Source organism: Chiloscyllium plagiosum, chromosome 8 (assembly GCF_004010195.1).
Source record: "Chiloscyllium plagiosum isolate BGI_BamShark_2017 chromosome 8, ASM401019v2, whole genome shotgun sequence".
NCBI lineage: Eukaryota > Metazoa > Chordata > Chondrichthyes > Orectolobiformes > Hemiscylliidae > Chiloscyllium > Chiloscyllium plagiosum.
The window spans coordinates 73,964,281-73,988,338 of NC_057717.1; the positions used below are offsets into that span (position 1 = coordinate 73,964,281).

At 37.7% G+C, this 24,058-nt stretch overlaps 1 protein-coding gene across 2 annotated transcripts; it reads left to right on the top strand.

Moving 5' to 3' along the window:
* The first annotated feature begins 929 nt into the window (after positions 1-929).
* On the top strand, positions 930-18,655 carry LOC122552146 (lachesin-like). Of its 2 annotated transcripts, none has more exons than XM_043694643.1 (6): positions 930-1,078; positions 1,493-1,831; positions 1,923-2,225; positions 16,836-16,949; positions 17,086-17,144; positions 18,351-18,655. In XM_043694643.1, exons 1-6 carry the CDS (start codon positions 1,036-1,038, stop codon positions 18,393-18,395), a joined length of 903 nt encoding a protein of 300 aa, XP_043550578.1. In that variant the 5' UTR covers positions 930-1,035; the 3' UTR covers positions 18,396-18,655. The 2 variants fall into 2 exon arrangements, with proteins under 2 accessions (XP_043550578.1, XP_043550579.1); XM_043694644.1 differs by having other exon boundaries at positions 1,959-2,225.
* The last annotated feature ends 5,403 nt before the right edge of the window (positions 18,656-24,058 follow it).

Genomic DNA, 24,058 nt, shown 5'->3' on the forward strand with positions numbered 1-24,058 from the left:
CATCTTTAAACTTAGTAGTTCACCCACTACATTTTTTTCCAAGCACACACATCAATCAATATCAGGTTCCAGTATGGATCCCTGCAGAACACTACCAGTCACAGACGTCCAGCCAGAGATAAAAGCACACTTCCACCATTACCCTCTACCTTCTATGGGAAAGCACATCCTGAATCTATGTAGCCAAGTCACCGTGGATCCCATGCATTTTAATCTTATGATGAGCCGAACATACGAGACCTTGTCAAGAGCCTTTCAAAAATCCATGTCGACAACTTCCATTGCTTTACCCTCAGTGATCACATTCGTCACCTTCTCAAACAAATCAAGTTCGTATGACAGGACCTGCCCCGTATAGTTGTAATGGTGTAATGTTGTTTTGTCCAGTCCATTGTGGAAACTCTCCTTCACTTTATGTGACATATGCAAACGACCAGATCGGATGTGACTGTATCTTATCTTAATCTCTCAGACAACTCTTCCAGTTCAGACAGTGGAAACATCCTAAAATTGGTGTTCTGATATGATGCATAATAGGAGTTCTGATGGCTTCTCCACGAGAGCTAACTCAGAAAAGCAAACTGGAAGAAGCAATTCACATATTACTGGAAGAGTAAATGAACTTGTACTCTATCATTCATCGTCATTAAAACTGTTTCAATTACGTATTTCTTAAATGATTCATTGAGGTCAAGGCTAATGTGAAAGCAGCATTCAAAATAGCACAAACATTGATGTCATTAATTTGTAAATTTTATTTTATTATTCTGGACAACACACCTTTTCTAATGCGTTATCAAATTAAACTTTAATGTTACTTTAAGGCACAATTCTATGTGAGCAGTTACTGCGTAAACAGGAAAACCACAATTGTCATTTACATCATGGCTCATTTTCCATACGACCATTTTTTTTAAGAACGTAACACTTTCTCATCTGTGTCTTACGTGAATGTTCTGCTCTAGATCGAGTGAAGAATAAAGCAGAAAAACGGAACGCCAGTGAGAAATTTAAAGCAATAAGTTGGTCCAGACAATGATCCTCTTTACTCTGCTTGAACTTTTCCATCTATTGCCAGGTAAGATTATATTCTATATATTTATGGCTTATTTGTGGTTTAAAATCACGGAAAAAAATTCATGCGGCAAGTTCTGACTGTCACTGCTTAATACTAATATTGTGTTAAAACTTGACTGTTGTTAATCTGTTACAATTAGGTCAAATGTTCTAATATGTCGGGCACGTTTGAAAGCACTACACCGTCTAAAGACAATATACATCTTTCAGTAATATCACAAAACGAGATTAGCTGATTCTTTCATCGTCCTTTTATTTGTGGAATCTTGTGGTGTGAAAAGGGGACAACCACGTTTCCACGTATACAAGATAAACAACGCTGAAGACAGTCTTAATTGTCAGGAAGATTTTGATCTATAATGGTTCATAATTTCCTATTTCACAAGTAATTCACGTGACATATCATGTTTTTCAGTTATTGTCTCTCAGGCAGTGTACCCACAGACTCCAATCATTCAAACCGCCTCAGTTGGAAGTACATGTAAGATGCATTGCCACACCGGATGGCTCACAGCTGGAGCTGTTCACTGGTATAAATATCAGCAAGGAAAACATATACAACTCGTTTTCACCGTGATAAAACTTATCCGTAAAACTGGAAGATTTTCGGGAGAGATTAATGAAGAAGAGACTACTTATACTCTTGTAATTGATGATATTCAAAGAAATGATTCAGGCATTTACTACTGTGCTGCTAAGACATTTAGTGGAACACCATTCATATTTGGTAATGGATCTGAATTATTTATTTTAGGTAAGAATGAAACTTGTCTTATATCAGTTTACTGTAAATACACATATATTTATAGTGATTTTACGTATATCTTACATATAATTCTCTGCAGGTTCGCCAACCATAACACTCTTGCATTCGCCATCAGATGAAATTCATTCACGGCAAGTTATCAGATTGATGTGCTTCGTGAGCAGCGTGCCCACTGATTATCTCACCATTCGCTGGAATGTTTCATCACAGAATAACGAGGAATGGCTTGATACCGAAGTAATAATTCTTGACGGGGTTTACAGTGTCAGCAGTCAAATCAGATTCAAAGCAAACAAGCACAGCAATTGGTTTGAATGTACTTGCTCAATTCAAATCAACTCAGCTGTAAATCTTATCAGTGAAAATTACTCACATCGGACAGGTAACAACTTATGTTATCAGTTTATTTTATATTTAATTCCGATGAGATATTTGAATGTTAGTAACAGCTGCTTGTATATCAAAAATCGCTTTCTTTCAATGTTAATGACCAATTATCATTTCATTTACTTTCTTGCCTTTCTGTAGCGTTTATCTTTCTTTCTGAATGGTTGCATTCATCTGTGCAGCTAGGACATACGTGCACAGTTGAAGGCAAGATTCTTTTCATACTTTCAAAGATTAAATTAAAAATCCTGCTCATGGCGTTTTTTCACCCTTCATCTCTGTGGCTTTGTCTATTCCAACGGGTCCAAAATTCTGAAACAATGGATTGCAACGAACAGATCAATTCTGCCGTCCTGCTCTGTGAAAACCTCTGACAAATATTTCGCAATTATCTTCACAATCAATGGCTATTTTTCCCTTACTTTTCTTTTTATCCATTGGTGTTACTTTTTGGTGATTCAGTGCTTGTTCCTCTAACTAATGTTGTTCTAGAGACGTGTACATTTTAAGCTCCACCTGAGTAAAGAAAATTATCCGAAAAGATCCTTATTGGTTACCTTTTGTAACTGATGTGCATGCATTGGAGTCGAGGTTTGGGCAGATTTAAACGTGGAAAGATCTTTCCTTATTAGTTCCTATTAAATAATAGTTCATAAATAATCTGAAGACCTCTGCCAAAATCACAAAACTGTTTTCAATTCCGGAAAGAAAACAAAAGTCCCAGTCAGACAATTGCAAAATATTACATGCCCGATTCCACTTAGCAAGACATTTTCAACATTCACCAGTTCATTTATATCCATTACGTGAGGGAATGTTGTTGGACTAGGGTGGACAGGGTCAAACATCCGACGACACCGGATTAGTGTTCAAGAGGTTTACTTGATACTGCAAGCTTTCGGAGCCACCACCCCCCTCCTCCCGCTCCCTCCCCCCCCCCCCTCCCCCCCCCCCGGCCCCGCCCCCCGCTCTTTCATCAGGCGGCTAATGAAAGACAATTAATTGGACACAGAATTTATATTAAAAGATCAAAAGATCATATAACTTATGTGAATGTATTGTCCATACATAGATGGCTATTAAGTCTTTAATCAATTCGATTGAAGGTGCAGGTTTAGATTTATTAATATGTAAATCCCTACCCCAAATAAACGTGTTGGACTGTAACCCGGTGTCATGACATTCTTTTGATTTAATTTTCATTCTTAATATAAATATGTAAAGTGATAATTGCAATGCTGTGGTTACAATCAATAACAAGGTTGATAATTTAATCAAGCAAACGCAGGGAGAGAATGTACAACTCTTAATCTAAACAAGCCCGAGGAATGCAGGAAAAGACAGTATCATCATCCATTTGTTTGCCACATTGTCATCTAATTAACCAATTCCAAGCTAAATTCTGGCATTTTCATTTGGCCCCATTCCTAATCATTGCCTTTCACTTTCCTGTCTGCAAATGTCTTCTCGTTCTATGTCACATGTGGAATGTTTCAATAGTGCCAGTTGTTCATAGATTAATGTTGGCATTATCCCCTAAGATGGACAAAAGTAATGTTTGGCATGCACAATTCATGTAGTGTAATTGAAGTCTGATCATTTTAGTCTTTTACTAACTGGAACAGTCGCCAATTCATTTTTGGCTTAAGACCATGGGTAGTCGATGTGATGGTGTTATTCTTTTACATAACATTCGATCATTTCTCAGTTATGGTCTGATATCCAATATAAAAACCTAACGCTTCTGGGTCAGATATGTCTGTTCTATGACCAAGTAAGATAAAGGCTAATCATCTATCTCTTCACCACTTTCCCACATCCTCTCTGTACTTCTTGCTGGCTTGAATATTTAAAAGAATACATCGGTAAAACGTATTCTTTGTGATCCAACGTTCAGACTCATCCCTGGTAGAGTATTTAACTAGTTGATTGTTAAAGTCCAGGAAGAACTGCTTCATAATCTCTATCTTAATATCCTATACCCTATACTCAGACTTTGAGCCCTGTTGTAGGTGTAAATAAACAGGGGAAACACTTTTACTTCGTATACTCTGCCTAAGGCTCTTAGACTCTCCGATCTTTATTTTAGATCAGTCATTCTTCTGAACTTATTCAATCCAGTTCCATTTGTCATGGACGAGGTCAGACAACCTCAAAACATTTCAAGAAGTTTGGCCCAGACCCTAACTTTTCAAGTGGTTTTACTTAAGTGTAGTGTGGATTTTTCAGGAGTGATGCAGATGATCAAACCACATTATTTCTTAAAGAAAACAGAATTTTTTTACAAATCTGCTGAATGAAACACAAATAAAAAAGAACAGAATGCAGAATAACTTAACATGTCCGAAAACCCAACAGATTATCACAATTTAATGCTGCTGTTCCAAATACTTACAAGAATCCCGAGGAATACCCCTTGGTACAAATTTAAAATCAAACACAGAGTCTTACAGGAGAGAAATGAGAGAAAGGGTCAGCATGGATCTGCTTCCTTGGATCGAGCAGCTTCAAATCACTGCTGTGCTAAAACCAAACCAATTCAGAGTTAAGCAGAGTTGGGAGAACTGGTCACTCCCTTTTCATTGTACAAGATGTTTTTAAACTTTGAAAGTATTTTGCCTGACAAAGTACCTGTTAGCGATAATCGAATTGGCCCTAAAACCTTTCAACATAGACTTTTTGGAATCTGTGTATTTTACAACCTCCGTGAAAAAAAAACAAAGGCAACATAACCTTGTAAAAGAAGCAGCATTGCAATACACGCCAATCCCCCAAAAAAAGTAAGAACAATCAATATCCAAAGATGGCTTCGTTTTAGAACTGCTGAACCTTAAATTGTTAATACCGTACAACATACATATTTATTACATTGACTATAACCATGCAAACATGCACAACTTCATTCTTTTCCGTCTGTTGTACTTCTCCCACTGAAAAACTCTGTTTCTCATTAAAGTCTCGACATTTCGTCAGCAATCACGCTTTCTCCTCTTCCCACATGCACAATTTTCAAATTGAATGGCTGTAACAAGAAGCTCCATTTAAAATGTCTGGCATTTATGACCTTAAATTTCTCCAAAAACTTCAATTGGTTATGGTCAGTGTACATGATTGTCCCACATACGTTACTAGTAACAAAAATATTGAAATGTTGTAATGCTGACACCAAGCTCAAAGCCTCCATCTCAACTGTCGACTATTTCTGCTGAAAAATGTTCAACTTCCTGGAGAAATACCCGACAGGTCTTTATATCTTCTTGTCTTCCTGTGAGAGCACAGCAACGACGCCCACTGTACTTGCATCGATAGCCAACTTGAATTAGAGCGTAATTAGATGTGGCTAATTCTGGGGCAGTAGTTAACGCAGCTTTCAGGCTGTCAAAGGCCTTCTGACAGTCTGCTGTCCACTGAAACTTCTTGCTTTTTTTTAGCAATTCAGTGAATGGAGAGGCCGCACTGCTAAAATTCTGCGCAGATTTTCGACAAAACTCACTAAAACCCAGGAACTGTAGGATTGTTTTCTTTTTTGCTAATGGCAATGAAAACTCCCCAGTCACCTTTGTTTTTGAATTCCGTGGGGCCATTTGTCTATGTCCAATAACATGGCCCAGGAAGGTTACTTGGGTTTTAGCAAATTCAATTTTACCCAGTTTTATCACTAAGCCTGCCTCTCGAAGTCAATCAAACAAGTCTGATAAATGTTTCAAATTTTCCTTCCATGAATGACCAAAAATCACCAGGTCATCCATATATACGGCACCATAGGGTAAATAACTCTTTCAGAACATTTCGATTTTTCTCGGGAAGATAACTCAATAATTTATCCCAATTTTTGACAACCTCCTCACTTGCCAATTTAATATCAGGAATGCCCAATTCAGAGTCCTCTTAACTTGGTTCTTAACTCTGTCTTGTGAATGATAACACAGTCTCATTTCGCTTTACCTCCCTGTCAAAATACTTTGAGGGCATAGTCACATCACACACTGTGAGATTTTTTTTCTGTCTGGAGTCACCATCAAATAGTTCACCTCAATCAATTTCCTTTTGACTTGATGAAGTCGACGAAACCTTGCTTTTAAAGGTTCACCTATCACTGGAAGTAACATAATATGACTGCCGATCGCATAGTTGTGAATTTCTCATTTCTTGTCTGCATCCCGTCTCATTGTATTCTGTTGTACCTTTAAAAATTGTCTGGAAAACTCCCCCGCTCTATTTAATCATTCATGAAAGTTTGACACATAGTCTAATGTGTGGTCTCTGAATTCCGAATTACCAATTTCTCCTTTTCAATTTCAGTTTTCCTGTCACTTCATGCCCAAAAACTAACTCAACTGGACTGAATTTGGTCGATTCATTTGATTGCAAATAGTGGGATTCCCTTATCCCAATCATTTGATAGTCTTGAGTATAATCCCTCACTGTTTAATGTTTTATGCCACATTTCTAGCGCTCCATGCGGTTCTGGATGGTACCCAGTAGATTTGAATTGTTTTATTCCTCAGTTGAATAATTTTGATGTAAAGTTTGACCTTTAATATAATTATATCTCTGTGGGATATCCGTATCGAGTGAGAAAATTTAGTAACTCCTCTACAAATCTTTTAGCTGTGAAATTGCATAATGGAATGGCCTCTGGAAGTCTAGTAGGCACATCCATTGATGTTAACAAATACTGATTCACACTTTTTGTTTGAGGTGAGAGTTTTATGCAATCAATTACAGTCTTGTGAAAGAGTCTTCCTCAATGCAGGAATAGTTTATAAATGTGCGGGTTTTATTATCGCCATTTGTTTTCCAAATACCTGACATTTATGACACGCGTGGAAAAATTCAATTACGTGCGTGTGCAGTCCAGGACAGTAAAATTGTCGTTGTATTTTAGTTTGAGATTTTCTCATTCCTAAATAGCACCCTAGTGGCAGCTAATGCCCCACTCGCAATGCCTCCTTTCCATAACTCGCTGGTAATACAATTGATGAGCTTCTGCCCATTTCTCATCTTCCAGAATATGTGATTAAGATGTAACTGTTAAGATAAAAACATGCAGGCATGCATTCGGATTATTTTTTCTGTGCACATCTTTAGATACAATTGCTGAAAATTTTCAGCTTTCTGCTGTGACTCAGTTAACTTATCTGGGTGGCACGGTGGCACAGTGGTTAGCACTGTTGTCTCACAGTGCCAGAGCCCGGGCTCAATTCCCGGCTCAGGTGACTGACTGTGTGGAGTTTGCGTATTCTCCCCGTGTCTGCGTGGGTTTCCTCTGGGTGCTCCGATTTCCTCCCACAGTCTAAAAATACGCAGGTTAGGTGGATTGGACATGCTAAATTGCTCGTAGCGTTAGATGAAGGGGTAAAATGTAGGGGAGTGGGTTGTACTTCGGCGGGTCAGTGTGAACTTGTTGGGCTGAAGGGCCTGTTTCCACACTGTAAGTAATCTAATCTAAAAATATTCGCTTTGTCAGCTATCTGGTCCTGGTGTGTTTCAAACAGGATCTCTGTTAAATCCACTTCAACATTCAACTGGTGACTTTGTGATCTCAATACCACACAAGGAGGAAAATTCCCATATCTGTCCGGCTCTAGTTCAGTTGCCTGAGTTTCCACTGGCTTTTTAACCACAGTAGGCAACACTCCTACCTGTGATCCAGCTGCGTCATTAGCAAAGACAAACTGGAGCTGAGAGTTGTCTAGGACTTCTACCATGACTTTTCCACTGGACAGTTTAAAGTGACATTACATCATTGAGTGCATCTTGTCTCACCGTGAATTTCTGTTACTAGTGTCTTTTCTGGCGGTAGTCCTTCAGACGTACATATCTCCACATCTTTCAGCATCACAGATTGAGAAGATACTTCATTTTCGAACATGGTAAACTCTTTACTGCTGCTCCTGGCCTATAGAAGTAATCTTTACTTTCACAGTTATCTGGTTTAATAAAATCTGGCACTTCCTCATTAATCAACCTTCGACCAGGTTGTACGTTTTGGTACAGCTTTCTACCTTCCACTGTGCTTTCCATTACCACTCCAGCAAAATTCATTGTCTTATCCTATTTTCCTACATTTGTCCTCCCAGTGCTTTTCCTAACCGAGCACCACTGTGATTTCACGTGGCCTACTTTATTGCAGTGACAATACTGGAGCTTTTTAACTTCTTTTTTGCCTTCAAGCGTTTCATTTTTAGCATGTGGTCAGTTATCCTTATGCTCTTCACGGAGATCTACCTTTCCCGTTCGACGTGAGCATTTCTGTTTTCCCCAATGTCTATCTCTAATGGATTGAAATTGATTCTGGAAGCCAAAATTTAATTTTGAGCCAACTCATAATCATTGCATATTTCAGCTGCGAATTTGGCGTTTTAACTCTCTGCTCTTCCATGTAAGTTCTGAAAACTTCAGAAAGTGAATTTTTGAACTCCTCCAAAGTAATTCTCTCTGAGACTGTCATCGGTTTGCTCCATTTTTAATGCCCTTGTCCACCTACTCAAATTAGATCGTTTGATCCTTTCAAACTCAGTTTGGGATTGAACAGAGTCACTCTTAGATTCATGAAATGTTATCTGTAAACTTCTGGCACAAGCTGGCACTTAATATGGTTTTTTTTAATCCTCATCTTCCCCAGATATCTCTGTTGATAATGATGTGAATACTCACCAGCTCTATTTTTGCTTTTTTTTTTTGGATAAACGAAACCCACATGGTCACTAACCAACGCATTTGTTCAGCCACCTTTTCAAATGAGTTGAAAGAGTTTTCCACCTCCTTGTCATCAAATTTGTGCAATGCTTGAATATATTTGAAAAGTTTTTCAACAAGCCTTGGGGTACCGTTGTCTTGCTCATCTTCACTGAATTCCACAAAATGCTTGCCTTCCACCTTCACTTTCATCCTTTTCAACTGACCTTCTGTTCAAATGCCAATTTCTGAAATTCAAACTCCCTCATTTTCTTCCTTTCCTCTTCTATCTTCCGTTTTGTTCTGCCAAAGAAATTTGTTCCTTATCTCTTTCCTCTGCATTTAATCTTAATCCTGTCACTTGCCTCATTTCAACTGAATTTTCACCATCTCTAAAGATTCTGATTGCATTTTGTAGCAAATTGTTGCTGTAATCATCTCCGCTTTCCTCACAGAAGGAGGCATCTCCAACTCTAAGTTGTCTGCTAATTTCAGCAGCTTAGTCTTAATCAACTTTTGTAAAACCCTCAAGGTTACTTGCACCCCCAGAAAACTCTTGGTAACTGAAAGAGTCATTGCAATTCCAACGACTATTTAAAACCAAACGAATTCAATACCCGGAATAAAAGACATTAACAACTACCATTCGCTGTCTTCGAGCCCAGCAACCCTAATCACAATTTGGAACTATACAACAAATATCAGATAAGGGTTGCTGTTCTATACTAGGTCAGACTGTCTTACAATATTACAAGAACATCACCGACACCCTAACTTTGCTAATGATTTTAATAAGGTGCAACGTGTATTTCGGAGGAGTAATGCAGCTATTCAAACCACTCAGTTGGAACAAAGCAGAATTTATTTCTATGAGTGCCGAAGGAAACACAAACAAAAGAGAACAAAAAGCAAAAGCACCTAACCTATCCAAAAAACAAAACATGATTCCAACTGTATGCTGCTGTTCCAAATACTTGCGAAATCCCCATAAATCCCCATTGGCAGAAGAGGCAAAAGAAAACACAGGGTCTTACAGGACAGAAGTCAGAGGGATTGTTAGCATGGACCTGCTTCTTTGTGTTCAGCAGCTTCAAAATGCTACAGTGCTAAAACCAAACCAAAGCAGAGTGAAGCAGAGATGGGAGAACTGGTCGCCTCTCTTTCATTGTACAAGTGTTTGTTTTTTCAAACTTGAAAAACTTTTGCATAAGGCACTATTTTTTAGCTATCAGCAAATTTGCCGTGAATCCCTCCAATTTAGACTTTCGGAGTCTGTGACCCCGCTGAAAAAAGGCAAGGGAAACATAACATTGTTAAAGGAGTAGCATCATCCTGCACTGTAAACAAACTTTCCTCGTGTGATATTCCGACCGACTCCAGTTTGAGCCTCATCAACTTTCTCTATTACAAGTATATCCTCTCCTCATTAAGGAGATTATATCATCCACGTCATAATCAGGGTGACGTATGAACGTGGAGCATGATTGATTTTTGCCATAACAGAACACATCACCTGTTAATACAATGTCTCCTACTATCAATGTATTCGGTATGTGTCTCTTTTTTTTTGCTGCCAAGGAGTCTCCATTGCGACGTTAAATCTAATCCTTACTTTTCTGTTATGCATTTCGGATGCGTATAAGCTGCTAGATTTGTTTCGAGATTTCAGCTATCTAATGCAATAACAACAATACAACGTAAGGTAAAATAACCACAGCTCGAGAGGATAATACGACCATTCTCTTCATAGACAGAGAAGGCCGTTGTTCGATAAGCATGAGGGTCACCAGACCGTAACCAAGGGAGATGTTCAGAAGATGGGATATTCATGCTAAACCCACCAATACTGGAATTTAAATGACTCAGCGTTGTCATTCTGTGTCGCAAATCAGCCATCCTTCCAATTAAGCTAACAATTGTTGGGGAGAAACTAACAATAAGAAAACTGCTAAAACCAAACAGCGAACTGCGGATGCTGGAAATCTGAAACAATAACAGAAACTACTGGAGCTAATCAACAGTTCTGGCAGCATCTGTGGACTGAAAAGAGAGTCTACATTTCAATTACAGGGACCCTTCAACTGAACTTAGGTAGCTAGATTGCAGATTTTAATTTCAAGCAGGACCTGAAAGGTTGGAATTTCTCAATCAATGCAATTGCACGTATTAGTAAGTAAAGGTATAGTCATTTGGAATGAACGAGTACAGTGGCTACAGAATTAGAAAGGTTGGGAGGGCATTAGAATCGTGGATCACTGGGTGCGTTTCTGGGGAAAGTGGCATCTAAGTACTTCCAATGAGTTTTTCCTGAACTGAGCGAAGCCAACCACTTGCTTGTCAGGTGGCAGGGTGGTTGTTGCTGCGGTTCGTTGAGAATTAAACTAATTTTGCAGAGTTAGATATGGATTGCTGGTAGCGGAACGGGTAATGTAAAAACAAGTCTTCAAGAAGGACAGTCATTCTAAAAGGCAGTGTAAATATAGTCGTGTTAAAACAGAAGGACACATAGCAATATTCAGTGCCATGAGTTTAATGCGAAAGGTTCCATGCATCCGTCATATAGTAGAGGGTGCTCATTAACACACAGGAATGTGTCTTCAATTAAAATATTTTCAATTTCTGATTTTGCATTAAATGCCTTTCATTCTTTTGGAACAGCCCGAGTTTCCAAAGCAAGGAAAAGCTGGTTTCAAATTCTAGTCAAAAACACGTTTGCACGAGTTATAAACGTTGAACTTCTTTTCCCAAATAATTTCAATTTTTTTTAACTATACCCTGTACGTCTCCAATTGCACTGGAGAAAAGGAATTTGTGCACAGATGTGACTTTTTCTCTAACTATGGTGGATCGACGTTCATATGCCCCGAGTTGTGGATGGGATGTGTTGTACATCGATATTAACCTCACAACGTCGGAGAAGGGGGAGCAATGTGTACACACAGTCACTCATAACATCTCCAACAGACAAACATTTCAAATGTTGGTCTTTTAGATAGCAGCCACAGCTGCTGTCTGTTCAGAGATATTTTTCTTGTGACTGTTCGAACAGTTTGAGTGTTCAACACGGGGAGAGATATGTCTCATACAGTCATTATCCAGGAGTTGCAGAGCACAGAAACAAAGCCTTCGGCCCAACGTGTCCATGCTGACCACATATTCTAAATTAATCTGGTTCCATTTGCCGGTATTTGGTAGATAGCCCTCTAAACCCTTCTGATTCGTGTACCCATCCAGACGCCTTTAAAATATTCGTAAACGTTGTCAGCCTCCACCACATCCTATAAAAACTCATTCCATACATATAATACCCTCTGTGTGAAAAGGTGCCCCTCAGGTCCCTTTAAACCTTGCCCTTTTCATTTTAAATCTTAGCCCTCTAGCTTTGGACTCCCCTACTATGGGATAAAAACCATAGCTATTCACCCTACCTCTGCTTTTCATGATCGTTGAAGCTTCTATAATGTCACCTCTCAGCCTGTGATGCTCCATGGAAATTAACCGCAGCTTGTTCAGCCTCTCCCTATAGTTCAACTCTCCAGTCCCGGCAACATCCCTGATAATCTTTTCTGCATCCTTTCAAATTTAACGACATTTTTCCTTTAGCAGGAAAACCGGAATTCAGCGCAGCAATCATGTTCCAACTTCTCACTATTTAGGGTACATCCTGTCCACAAATCGATATCTAAATCCAATGTTGGGAGTAATAGCACTTTCTTCAACTGCAAAACATTGATTTCTGCAGAATACCTACCTGCTCCTGAATCTTTCTGCTTCTGAGCATCCTTTTTGTTTTTGCAACCTATTTATAATACTCAAAACACTTTATTATTATTATACAATTGTACAACAAACAGAAATGCATGATATTGTAACATATTGCAGAATCTTCTAACTCATTTATTTTAAGAATCTCTTTTGGAAACCAATCATGCACATCGATCATATAACAGGAAATGACAAGAAATAGCGTGAATGGATGTTTTAGGCAGTAAGGATCAGTTTAGGCCAAAGAGGCTGTCTCCGTGCTGTGGGTCTCTATGACTTGATGATTCTTTCACAGACATTTCATCCCACCATATCTGTGCCGATGACAATGATATTCTAAACTATTTCCATATGCCTGCATGTAGCATGTAAACAGTTTCTGTCCTGTTCATGTGTCTGTCTAAATGTCTCTTTAACTTTGCTGCCGTATTTGCTTCTCCCACTTCACCTGGCAGTGCGTTCCAGGAAACTAATAAATTTTGTGTACAAAACCTGCCTCACTCATCTCCTTTTAACAATCCACCTCATAACTTAAACCTATGCGCCCACTGCTCTTTTTGTTTTTAATTTGAACTCTTTGAAAAAGACTTCGACAATCTACCCTATCTATGTTCCTCATAGTTTTATATACTCTATCATATCGACTGTAAACCACTGACACTCTAATAAAATCATAGATTGTGCAACCTCTCCTTATAGCTAATGCACTCCAATCCAGCCAAATTCTGTTAAATCTGCTCTGTCCAGTCTCCAGAGTCTTTCACATCGTTCTTGTATTTTTGGAGACCAAAAATGCATACAATAATTCAAATGTCTGTGACCTGATAAACGTCTTATACAGTTGCAGCATGATATGTCAACTTTTGTATTCAATTCCCCGACGATGAAGCGAGGATGCCGAGTGCCTTCTTTTCTATCTTATCCATTCGATATGTAATTTTCAGCTAGCCATGGACAAGAAACCCAAGATCCTTCTATGTATCAATGTTCTGAGGTTTCTGGCCATTTACAGTATATTTTCATCCATCATTTGAAATCTCAAAATTCATCACCTCACAATACTTTGTATTAAACTCCGTCTGCCATTTCTCAATCCAACCTCCAGTGGAAACATATCCTGCTGCATTTTTATATATCCTTCCGTAATACCCACAATTTAACAACTTCTGCATCTTCCACAACCTCACTACTCAAACCACTGACACTTCCATCCAAATCATCTACAAACAACAGAAAATTCAGCAATGAGCCTTGTAGAACATCACCAGTCACCCCTCCGCAGCTACCCCCTGTTTTCTGTGGTCAAGGCTTTTATTTTTATTGACTAATTGCAAACTAACTATGATTGGATCCTATTTGACCTTCTTGACTAACGTAGCAGGAAGAACCTTCTCAATTGTTTTAGAAAGGTCCGTGTGGATAAAATCCACTATCCTACCATCACCAATGCCTTTTGTCACTTGTTCAAACAAAAACATATCAAGTTTTAAAGACAGGCTGTCCACTGCATAAAGCCATTCTGTCTATCCCAAATAAGTTCATTTTACTTCAATTGACAACTGTTCCTCTTTCCAACAATCTTCTCCAATATTTTCCCTACCTCTGACTGAAGGCACAGCAGACGACAATTTCCTGGGTTATCCTAGTTTCCCTTCTTGAATGAAGGATTAATCCAGGGTATTTGATTGTCCTATGGTACCTCGCCTTTAGATAAAGAGGATACCAAGATCTCTGTCAAGGTCTCAGCAAGCATTTCCCTTGCCTTCTTCAGTAACCTGGGATAACACCAGGCCCTGGGGACTTGTATAATTTAATGACTTTCGAGATACTCACGGAATACAGCTCCTTATATTCACGGTCCGAGCATTTTTGTTAAATTACCAATCTTTTTCATTCCAGTGCTGTTGTAATTCGTTACGCAGGAGTGTACTTGATTTCTCACAAACTCAGCTGTTATTTCTTCTAACATCTTTGAATAAACGTTTGTTTTCACCGTAATATTTAACAGCCACCAGCAATGGTAATTTCTTTTTCAGCATTATATTCCCTGCACTTTTGCAAATATTACGTAGTGATAATCATTACTCATTTTTATCCTTATGTTTCAAGATACTATGTGCTCTCTTTCAACATTCCCTAAATTATTTTGATAGTTGTCTACCATTAAATTTGCAATACAGCATTCCAATACATTTGAACTACTGTAGCTCTGTTCCTTTTTTACCTCTTTCCTTACTATACACATTTTTTTATTTCATTGTACTCAACACGGATATAAACAGCTTCTTTATTTCAGCCCCGAAGTGAATACAAGCAGCATGGATTTTATGTACATAAATTTTCTGTGCGTATTTAGTAAGATTTCTGTTCTCAACACTAACCGAACTCATTACTCTTTTCAATTCATTAATATTGACCTAGTCTTTGTGTCAACTTGTTGCACTATCTTAGGGTGGTAAATAAGCTATTCTCGCCAGTTTTGCAGTGGCGTATTGATTGTTCAAACTGAGCACACTGATTGCAGTTATAATTATGTATGTGCGTCTAACAATCAACCTCAAAAGTCGTAAGTGCATTTTCTTTTACCATGCGCGCAAGCATATACAGAGAAGGTACATTCACTACTTAACCTGACCAATTTTGATGAACGACCGAAAAATCCAGTATTTTTCTAAGTTTCCTGCAAAAAAATCTCATTACCAAAATTTCAAAAATGTATCATTAAAGCAGAAGAGAAAGATATCCAATTCTATTTCACCTACGAATTTCGTTAACATCTTGCACTTCATTCTGTCAAGCACTATTCAGTTTAGCATAATATTTGCTGCCATTTCTTACCCGAGTCTGTCGAGTCCCTGTCTCTAAACGTTATTTCGATGCCAGGCATTTCTGCAATGTTTCAACACCACTTTTTTTCTTTGCCACAGTTTCCTTCCGACATTATTTTGTAGGAAGCAGTTTTCTGGTCAAATATTCATTAATTGAAGACTGTTCTTTACTTTTCACCTATTTAACATTTTAATCTGAATTTATTTTTCCAGTACCCAACATGTGAATTAAGATATGTGGTCATGTGATGCTTGGCAGCTTCTGCTCTTTGTAATTTGAATGTTCTCCAACTGGAAGTCTGTGATTACTAATCTGCACTTCCTATCGCAATATAAATGCATTTATTAATTTGTGAACCCAAACGTTCGAATCACTGTTACCCTCTATTGGCTTAAATTACTGCCGGTGTCTGACTTCCTTCATCTTCCTTGCAAAAGTGAATCGACCTAAGAATTTGTCAAATAGTGAAGAAATAGACACTTTCATTAGACATGCAAGCTTTCGACCTTCATGTAATGGGAGTCATTTCATTAAATCCAAGACTTGTAGGGGCAGATGTTCGACTAGGGTGGACAATGATAAAAATCACACAACACCAGGGTATATTCAAACAGGTTTATTTGGAAGTACTGGCTTTCAGAGCGCCGCTCCTTCATCAGGTAACTAGTGTAGGAGCGGAATCATAAGGCAGAATTTATAGCAAAAGCTCACAGTGTCACGCTATTAAAATGTAATTTAAAAGAGGCTCTGGGATTTACCTATCAAAGAGTATAAACCAAAAAACCTATACTAAAAGGTAAAAGACTTGATCTAAAATCGTTTAATGTATCATCATTTCTCCATGACACTGTGCTCATTTGGCTATAAATATTGCATCTAATGATATTATACCTTATGAACACTTGAGGAAGAAGCAGCACCTCGAAAGCTAGTATTTTCAAATAAAATTATTGGACCATAATCTGGTGTTGTGTGAATTATAACTTTTAATCCAAGATCAAGAATAAATTTTTGATCATTTGTAATCATTGATGATGAAAAGTTAATGACATTTACTGACATTAATTTCAAACACGTTCAGCAGATGAGCATCATATTTTGCCAATCCGTTCAAATGGGTACTTCAAGACTGTGGCAACTGAAATCAATTGCAGAAAAAAGTTTGATGGTTTGTCTCATAAGAATACTGTTGAGGAATCCTGTGGCGACTTAATAAGTTACAATCATTCATTTGTTTCAAAATGATGTTCATGGCTTTCCCTAAACTTCCTGCCATTGTGTGAAAGATCAAGTAATGGAACGTTTAATGTTATCATTTGTACTTCTTCAGAACCAGGACGTAACATTTGCCTTTTCTTGCTTTGTGGAACATCTATTATAATGATTCTGCTCCTTATCGTTTCAACTACATATTCTAGATGGAGCTGGACAAATCAACACACGGGTAAGAAGTGGCGTCCCTGTGTTTTTAATAGAAATCATACACATTGCAGTTGGATTTTTTTTGTTGCTGTTTTTAAATGATAACAGACGCATTTCATTCTGCAAATTACAAATGCTGATATTTCCCTTTGCATTAGCTGATAGATCCAAGAATTACTACTTGTCAGATTCGAGACATCGTGACAAACAAAAGGAGGTAAGTGCAGGGAGACTGTATTCTTATTAGATGTTAGGAAATAACACTTCAGACAGATTGTTGTTACTACGAACCGTCCAAAAAATTAAATCACAATGAATGCCGCACAGCAGCGTTGTGTAAGTTTTGGTCCCACAACTATAGCTTAAAACATTGGTATGAACTTTCTGTATCTGTAATTTTGCTGAAATGTGTAAAAATCTGAATAATGTTTCTGTGTGTAACGAAGGAAAATAGAATGTTTAATTCTGATAAGGATGCTTACAATGTTTGATCTGTTATAAAGAGAAGTGGTAGATATCTGTAGCTGGGTGCAGTACATTAAACGATAGTCATTTGGTTTTCAATTTGACACCATTTTGTATATAGACATTTTAACTCAACACAATCAAATATGTTGAACGAGGCAGGTAAACTTTGTATTTGGAATACCTGGACTAAAGCAATTACTATTCGTTACTTATCATTCGTGTTCCGAAATCATATTTTTACCTCAATTATGAAGAGAGGTTTGACAGACAATGTTTGCTTTCCTTCAAACAAAGGATATAGAGAAGTTAAATGATTATGTAGTCAAAGGTAATGAGGTGACTAGACAGTATGGATGGGAAGAAACTTTTTCCCTTCGTGGACAAACAAATGCGGGGAACATAGATTTCAAATAAGAGGCAGCAAGTTCAGAGTTGGGTGAAGGATTTTACCTTTTATCAGACACAGTGTGGAGATAATCTATACTTTAGCACCTATAAGTCTGGCTGAGATACACATCTTCACAACATTTTAATTGCTAAGAAGTGCACTTGCAGTACCAAGGTATACAAATCCAAGAGGCACATGTTGGTAAATGAGACTGGAAAAATTAGAATTGTTTGTTTTTTACTGGCATAGAATCAATGAACGGAAGGGCGTTATTTGTGTGCTCTGTAGCCCTGTCACTCGAAAATTTGCTTCAGAGGAATTAGTGAACTTCTTATTATTTGCTTAAAACACCATGTTCAGACACATGTGTGGTGTACATGGGACCTGAAAGCAGATTTTCTCGCCCAGACCCAGTGATTTACGACTATAACACGGGAACCTGTGCCATTTTATATATATGGATATACAGATTAATTGGCAAGTGTCCAAGTGTCAGGGATAAGGATCAACGAAAACAAGCAATTCCTATTTGCTTTGGTTCTTGATATTATATGTTTTCTCCCTTAGACTCTTTATGCTGACCTTGCATTTACAGCGGAACAGACAATCTGATGTGAAACGAAACACTGCGTCATCGAACAAAGCAAGATATGGAAAGTTCATCTACATCTCCTGTTTTTATTTCGCATTCAGAAAGAAGTAAAATACGTTATTAAGCGACATTTAAAGCAAATATCCATCAATGTTATTCTGTGCCAATATAGTTTGATACATACTAATGCCAAATGTGTATGCATGGAACCAGAAGAATAGGCTCACAGCTAGAATTCGTGACTGAAATTTTACCATTTTCATAAAGACTATTCACTTTCCTTTGTTTTTCAATAAATCCTTCACTGAATTATTATGTTTCAAACTCAGTTTTACATCCAAGAGTGACTGCAATTTCATTAAATGTGGGAAGTAGTGACTTATTGATAATGTCACTGAGCTAGTGATCCCCGGAGCAGAAGCTAATTTTCTGAGGACATGGGATCGAATCCAATCATGATAGGCTGTAGTGTAATGACAATGTAATCAATGCATGTTGAAATAAGCTTCAATCTGGTTCATTAACGCTTCTTTTGAGAAGAAGATCTATCTTCCTTACTTGGTCTGGTTTACATTTGACTCCAGACCAACAGCAATATATTTGAAATGTGAACTAATAGAGGAAGGTCACATTGATGTTCAAGATCGAAACGCTCCACGTGGTTGAAACTTTAAAGATGACATCCTGATGAGGAATCGGAGGCAATCACACAGAGCTTCAAAAGAGGAATCGACTTTGTTCATCTCATAATGCAACTAGGCACGTATTATAAGGAAATGCTGGCAGTACAAAAACTAATTCTCACGTAGAACACTTAACAATACAAAAACAAATGTATCAATAAAAATTGAAATTTCCAAGCCATGACTTGATTACTTGGATTTTGCGTTCAGTAAAACCTGTAGTACATGTGAATCAGTGAGACAAACACAAACAAATAATTAGGTTCCAACTTAACTACAAAACGTCTGACGTTCAAAAGAGCCAACAGTTTGTTGTTAAGATTGTGGAGGGCCATTATGAAAATCTAATGTGCGGCATCAAAATGAAAACTACATCTCTTCCCCTATGTCTCTTTCAAGATCTAAGTCTATATGGCATAATTGGAATTAATATTGACGAAGTGTCATTACAAATTATAGGCAGTGTGTACTGCAGACCAAGCTACACAGATACACAAAGAATATGCACAACAGGTATTTTGAACTATCAAGGAATGCATACAGCATTTGGAGTATTCAAACTGTTTTCAAGAAACAGCACAATGTAGCAAGTTGATTCTATAACTTTTCTACTTTTTAAAAATCCTCACTCACACAAGCGAACAAAGATGTAACCAAAAGAAAAGAAACATAATTGCTAGACAAAGAAATTTAGGAAAATATTTTGTTAGCATCAGTTCAAGCATTAAACATCAATGGTTTCTCGTGTTAGATGTTTATTATTTCATTCAGTTCTTCCCAACGCTTCACTGACAACATGAGGTTGCGGGTGCACGGAATCTCACCATTTCATTCATGGTTGCTGATTTCCTTGTTAATATCTGTGGAAGATTTTGGCTCTTACTGTTGTTCTGAACAGTGTCTGCAAAAAGAGCAGGCACAATCGTTAACACGAGAGAGCGCATCTAGCTGTGAAAGACGTTGTCGATCATTGAAACGCTTGTTCTGAAGGATTGACATCATAGTGACAAGGCCGATTGTCTGTGATTTGGAGTACACCATGTACTATTATTCATCAAAGTAGTAGAGAATTCGGGTTTGGAAAGGTCATTTGTATATATTGAACATTGTTAAGAATTTCTACAGAGCTACAGTTAAGTCATTTTTTTCTTTTTATTTTGTCTGCATTTTAACTATAGTGCATGGTAATCTAAACAATCGAATTGCATCAGGAACACAACAGCTTACATATACCATTAAAATAATTAAATGTCAGGGTTGAGACTCTCCTCTTAATATATATTGTGTGCGTTTGGTCTGTTCAATAACAGAAGACTGAACGTAATCTTAGTTGTTGCGTAGTCAATTGCCTTTACCAGAGTGTAGATGAATTGCAGATCCTGAATCTGATTTCTTTGTTGTGAGATAGCTCTGCACCGTCTATTCCATGCAACTCCCACTTGCTGGAAGAAAATAACAGTGTGTTTTAGATTCAATTGATTAACAGATTTCACAATGTTCAACATCATGAGCGATTAATGAGATACCAAAGGGTTTTATGTTCAACTGTAGCAATAATCAGATAACATTGATGTTCACAAGTGACAATCAATATTCACATGACCTAAGTGCCAGGAAATCACCATCTACAAAAGAAACAAACTAATAATCATGAAACAATTTCAATGAATTTGGTTAATCGCCTAATCTCCATACCTGACAGTTGGCATGTACCAAAAGAGAGTTCCCTTGAACAGTCATCGTCGCCTTAGAATCTGCAGCGAATAGCTCGCCTCCAATTTCTCCAAACAATCTCCGCCACCGAAAAAGAGATCAAAGGTGGGATAGAATAATCTGCACTAGATTCAGTAAGTATAGATGTAACAACATTCAAGATGTTTTAGAGTATCCAGCAAAGCAACCCTCTGATTGGCAGATAGTTTATAATCATAGATACTTGCTTTCTTTACTATTTATGCACAGTGGCAGCAAACTAACAGTAGGAAGAAAATTTTAGCTATTCGCTGCAAAAGAGAGACGTGTTATTTCAAATCCCCAACAACTGCAACTGAGGGCTAAAACTAAATAAAAACACGCTTGGTTCCGTGGAAGCTTCTCACCCTTTCAGGACGATTCTATTGTTCCAACTCAAAAGAAAACAATAGGACTCACAAGCTGTTTATTTCATTGGGTTTGGAACAGACTTCTTGGTACGTCTGTCTCAACATTTCTTCATTTAAAAAAAGGACCAAATGCACCTACTAAAACCACAGTATCACCATACGTCCCTCTTAAAAAAATGAACCATCAATATCCTAGGATGGCTTCACTTTTTAAAACTTTGAGCCTAACACTATTGGTACATTAGAATACATATACATTGCGCTGACCCTCAGCATACAACATTCTCTACCACAGTCCACTTCAGTCTATCCTTTTCCCACCACTTAAAGTGGTCAACTTCGTTCACAAAATCACAACGTGTCGGCAATTACTTTCTGTCATTCTGACATCTGTATAATTTTGAAATTAAATGGAAGCAACTTTTAAGAAGTGGCAGACATTTGCTTATCATTTTTCCCTAAAACTTTAAGGGGTTATGATCAGTATATACAATTGTCTTAGATATATTGCTGACAATAAAAATTTTGAAGTGTTGCAAATTCAAAATTTACTCAAGTCACTGTGATGAATATTCAATTTTCTGGAAAAATGCTCAATATGTCTTCCTCTATTTTGTTGTTGTTTTGCAGGAGTACAGCACTGACATTTACACCACTTGCTTTGATAGATCCTGTTGGGACTGCCCCTAACTGGGGGACAAAAAATGAGTGACAAATGATTAAACAGAATTAAAAGTCTGATACAGCATTGAAGTAAGATCATGAGTTGACATAATGGTACATTTGAAAAGAAGTTATTCCAAGGTAAAAGGGAGTTCTGCACAAACAGCAGCTGCAAAAAAAGGTCTGTACGAGACAGTTTAATAAGAATTGTCTCAGGTCACACAGCTTGCACTTTTTTTAAAATATTGAAGCTAAAAGTAAACTCGCACGACCACAGATACAGATGGGATTATGGCTTGTATAAGTCTAGACTTTCAAACAAGTTCATTGAACTGTGGCAGTGATTGTATCCCTCCCTCATTAACGGAGATATGTTGTCCCATTAGGTGAAAACTGTTATTCAGGGCAAGGGAACTAAATCTCATTTCAGGAGAAAGTACACGAGATAATGACATTTCTCAACAATTAGAGATAATTAGATTAGATTAGATTAGATTACTTACAGTGTGGAAACAGGCCCTTCGGCCCAACAAATGCACACCCACCCGCCGAAGCGCAACCCACCCAGATTAGGTGTTTTACGGGGTTAGTAGTATAGACCAGGAGGGCACAGTAACCACGTTGCATGTTATCTCTTCGAAATTATTCACAAGTTTAAGAAGTAGGTTCTGCTTGAAGATTATGCACATAACAACAGAGATAGATTTAAATGCAATTGTAAATGCATATTTTCATAAAAATATAATGTTCACTAAAAGCATTAGTAGAAAACTTTAAATAAAAATGTGAAATTTAACCATCTCAGATAGCAAAGCGCCTTTCCCTTTATCATTAAATGAATGCCTAGTTCACACTGTATGAAATAAATTGCTCATAAATCATTAGCTAAGAACGCTAACTGTAAGGTTGGATATACAATTTACATATAACTTACTTCATAACAGAGCTAATGTTATGAATAATGTAGCAGATAGTACGAACCAACTGACCTTTTTTTGCATGTGTAGTTTGGACAGTGGGAAATATAAGATCAGCAATAGAGCTTGATAGGAATATCAAATGAATACAATGAAAAAATGAATTTGAGCAGTCCTTAGAGCTAAGCAAGTCTGAGACATGTCTGTAGGAGTATAACCAGCAACTTTGAAATACAAATAAATAAGATGCATTGAAAGATCCCGATATCTGGCGAATACAATGCCTGCTAAAAATCATAAAACCATGGGGAAGCTGGGGCTGTCCGTAGAAGTGTCCATCATTGATTAGGTGTTTTACGGGCTTAGTTGTATAGATTAAGGAGAGCACAGTGACCACGTTGCATGTTACCATTGGAACAAAATAATGTATACAATACCGTATCCTACTGGAAAATATCTCAGCATCATTGATCTCTCATCTGAACTGATCCAAAGATTAAGGGGATAACCAAATTGAAGGGGTGGTCACTGGCCCTCTCCCCGTATGATCTGCTTGAATAAAACTACGTTTCTGTATCCTGGCGCCACGTGAGTCCCTTGGCGGGAGGTTTTCTCTAACAACCACATTGAAAGGATTTGCATTATTAGGCTAACACTTGGATAGTGTTCCAGATTGTCAAATGCCTTCTGAAATTCGTCCAACCATTCAATTTTTTTCAAGTTCTGCAACAAGTCAGACAGTGCAGCAAACATATTGCTGAACTTCGGTATGAACTGTTGATTAAAAAAAACTCATTTGCAGGAATTGCAGGACTTTCACCTTCATCGATTGCTATGGAAATTCTGCAATAATCTTTTCTTGTTCACATCCTTTTGGGCTGGCAGTCTATTTCCATTGGCATGACCCAGGTACGTGACTTGGCTTTTTTGCAAAATCGCACTTAAACCACATTTATCAGAAAGCCCAACTCCTGAAGACGATCAAACAATTCTCATAGATGCTCCAAATATTCCTTCCAGGTATGACTAACAACTCACCAGATCTTCGAGGTACATCATACAAATAAATAATTCCGAAATTACTTTATTGCATAGCCTTTGAAACGTAGTTGGAGCAGTTTGCATTTTAAAAATGGCATGACTATCAACAGGTACAGTCCACTCGGCATTAGGAAAGCCAAAATTTTCTTCATTCTTTTGGATAAAAGTACATGTGGCTACTGCTCTGAGAAAATCCAATATACAAACATAAATTGCTCAAAACAGCCTTTCAGACGTGGAATAGAATATGAATCAGATTTGTAATAGTTTTCAGAGA

What these genes read in the sequence shown, in the direction of transcription:
- LOC122552146 (XM_043694643.1), top strand. Translation starts at nt 1,036, where the DNA reads ATGATCCTCTTTACTCTGCTTGAACTTTTCCATCTATTGCCAG. An exon ending in ATCTGAATTATTTATTTTAG is followed by an intron (nt 1,832 to 1,922) that starts GTAAGAATGAAA and finishes AATTCTCTGCAG; the next exon opens with GTTCGCCAACCATAACACTC. An exon ending in AAATTACTCACATCGGACAG is followed by an intron (nt 2,226 to 16,835) that starts GTAACAACTTAT and finishes GTACTTCTTCAG; the next exon opens with AACCAGGACGTAACATTTGC.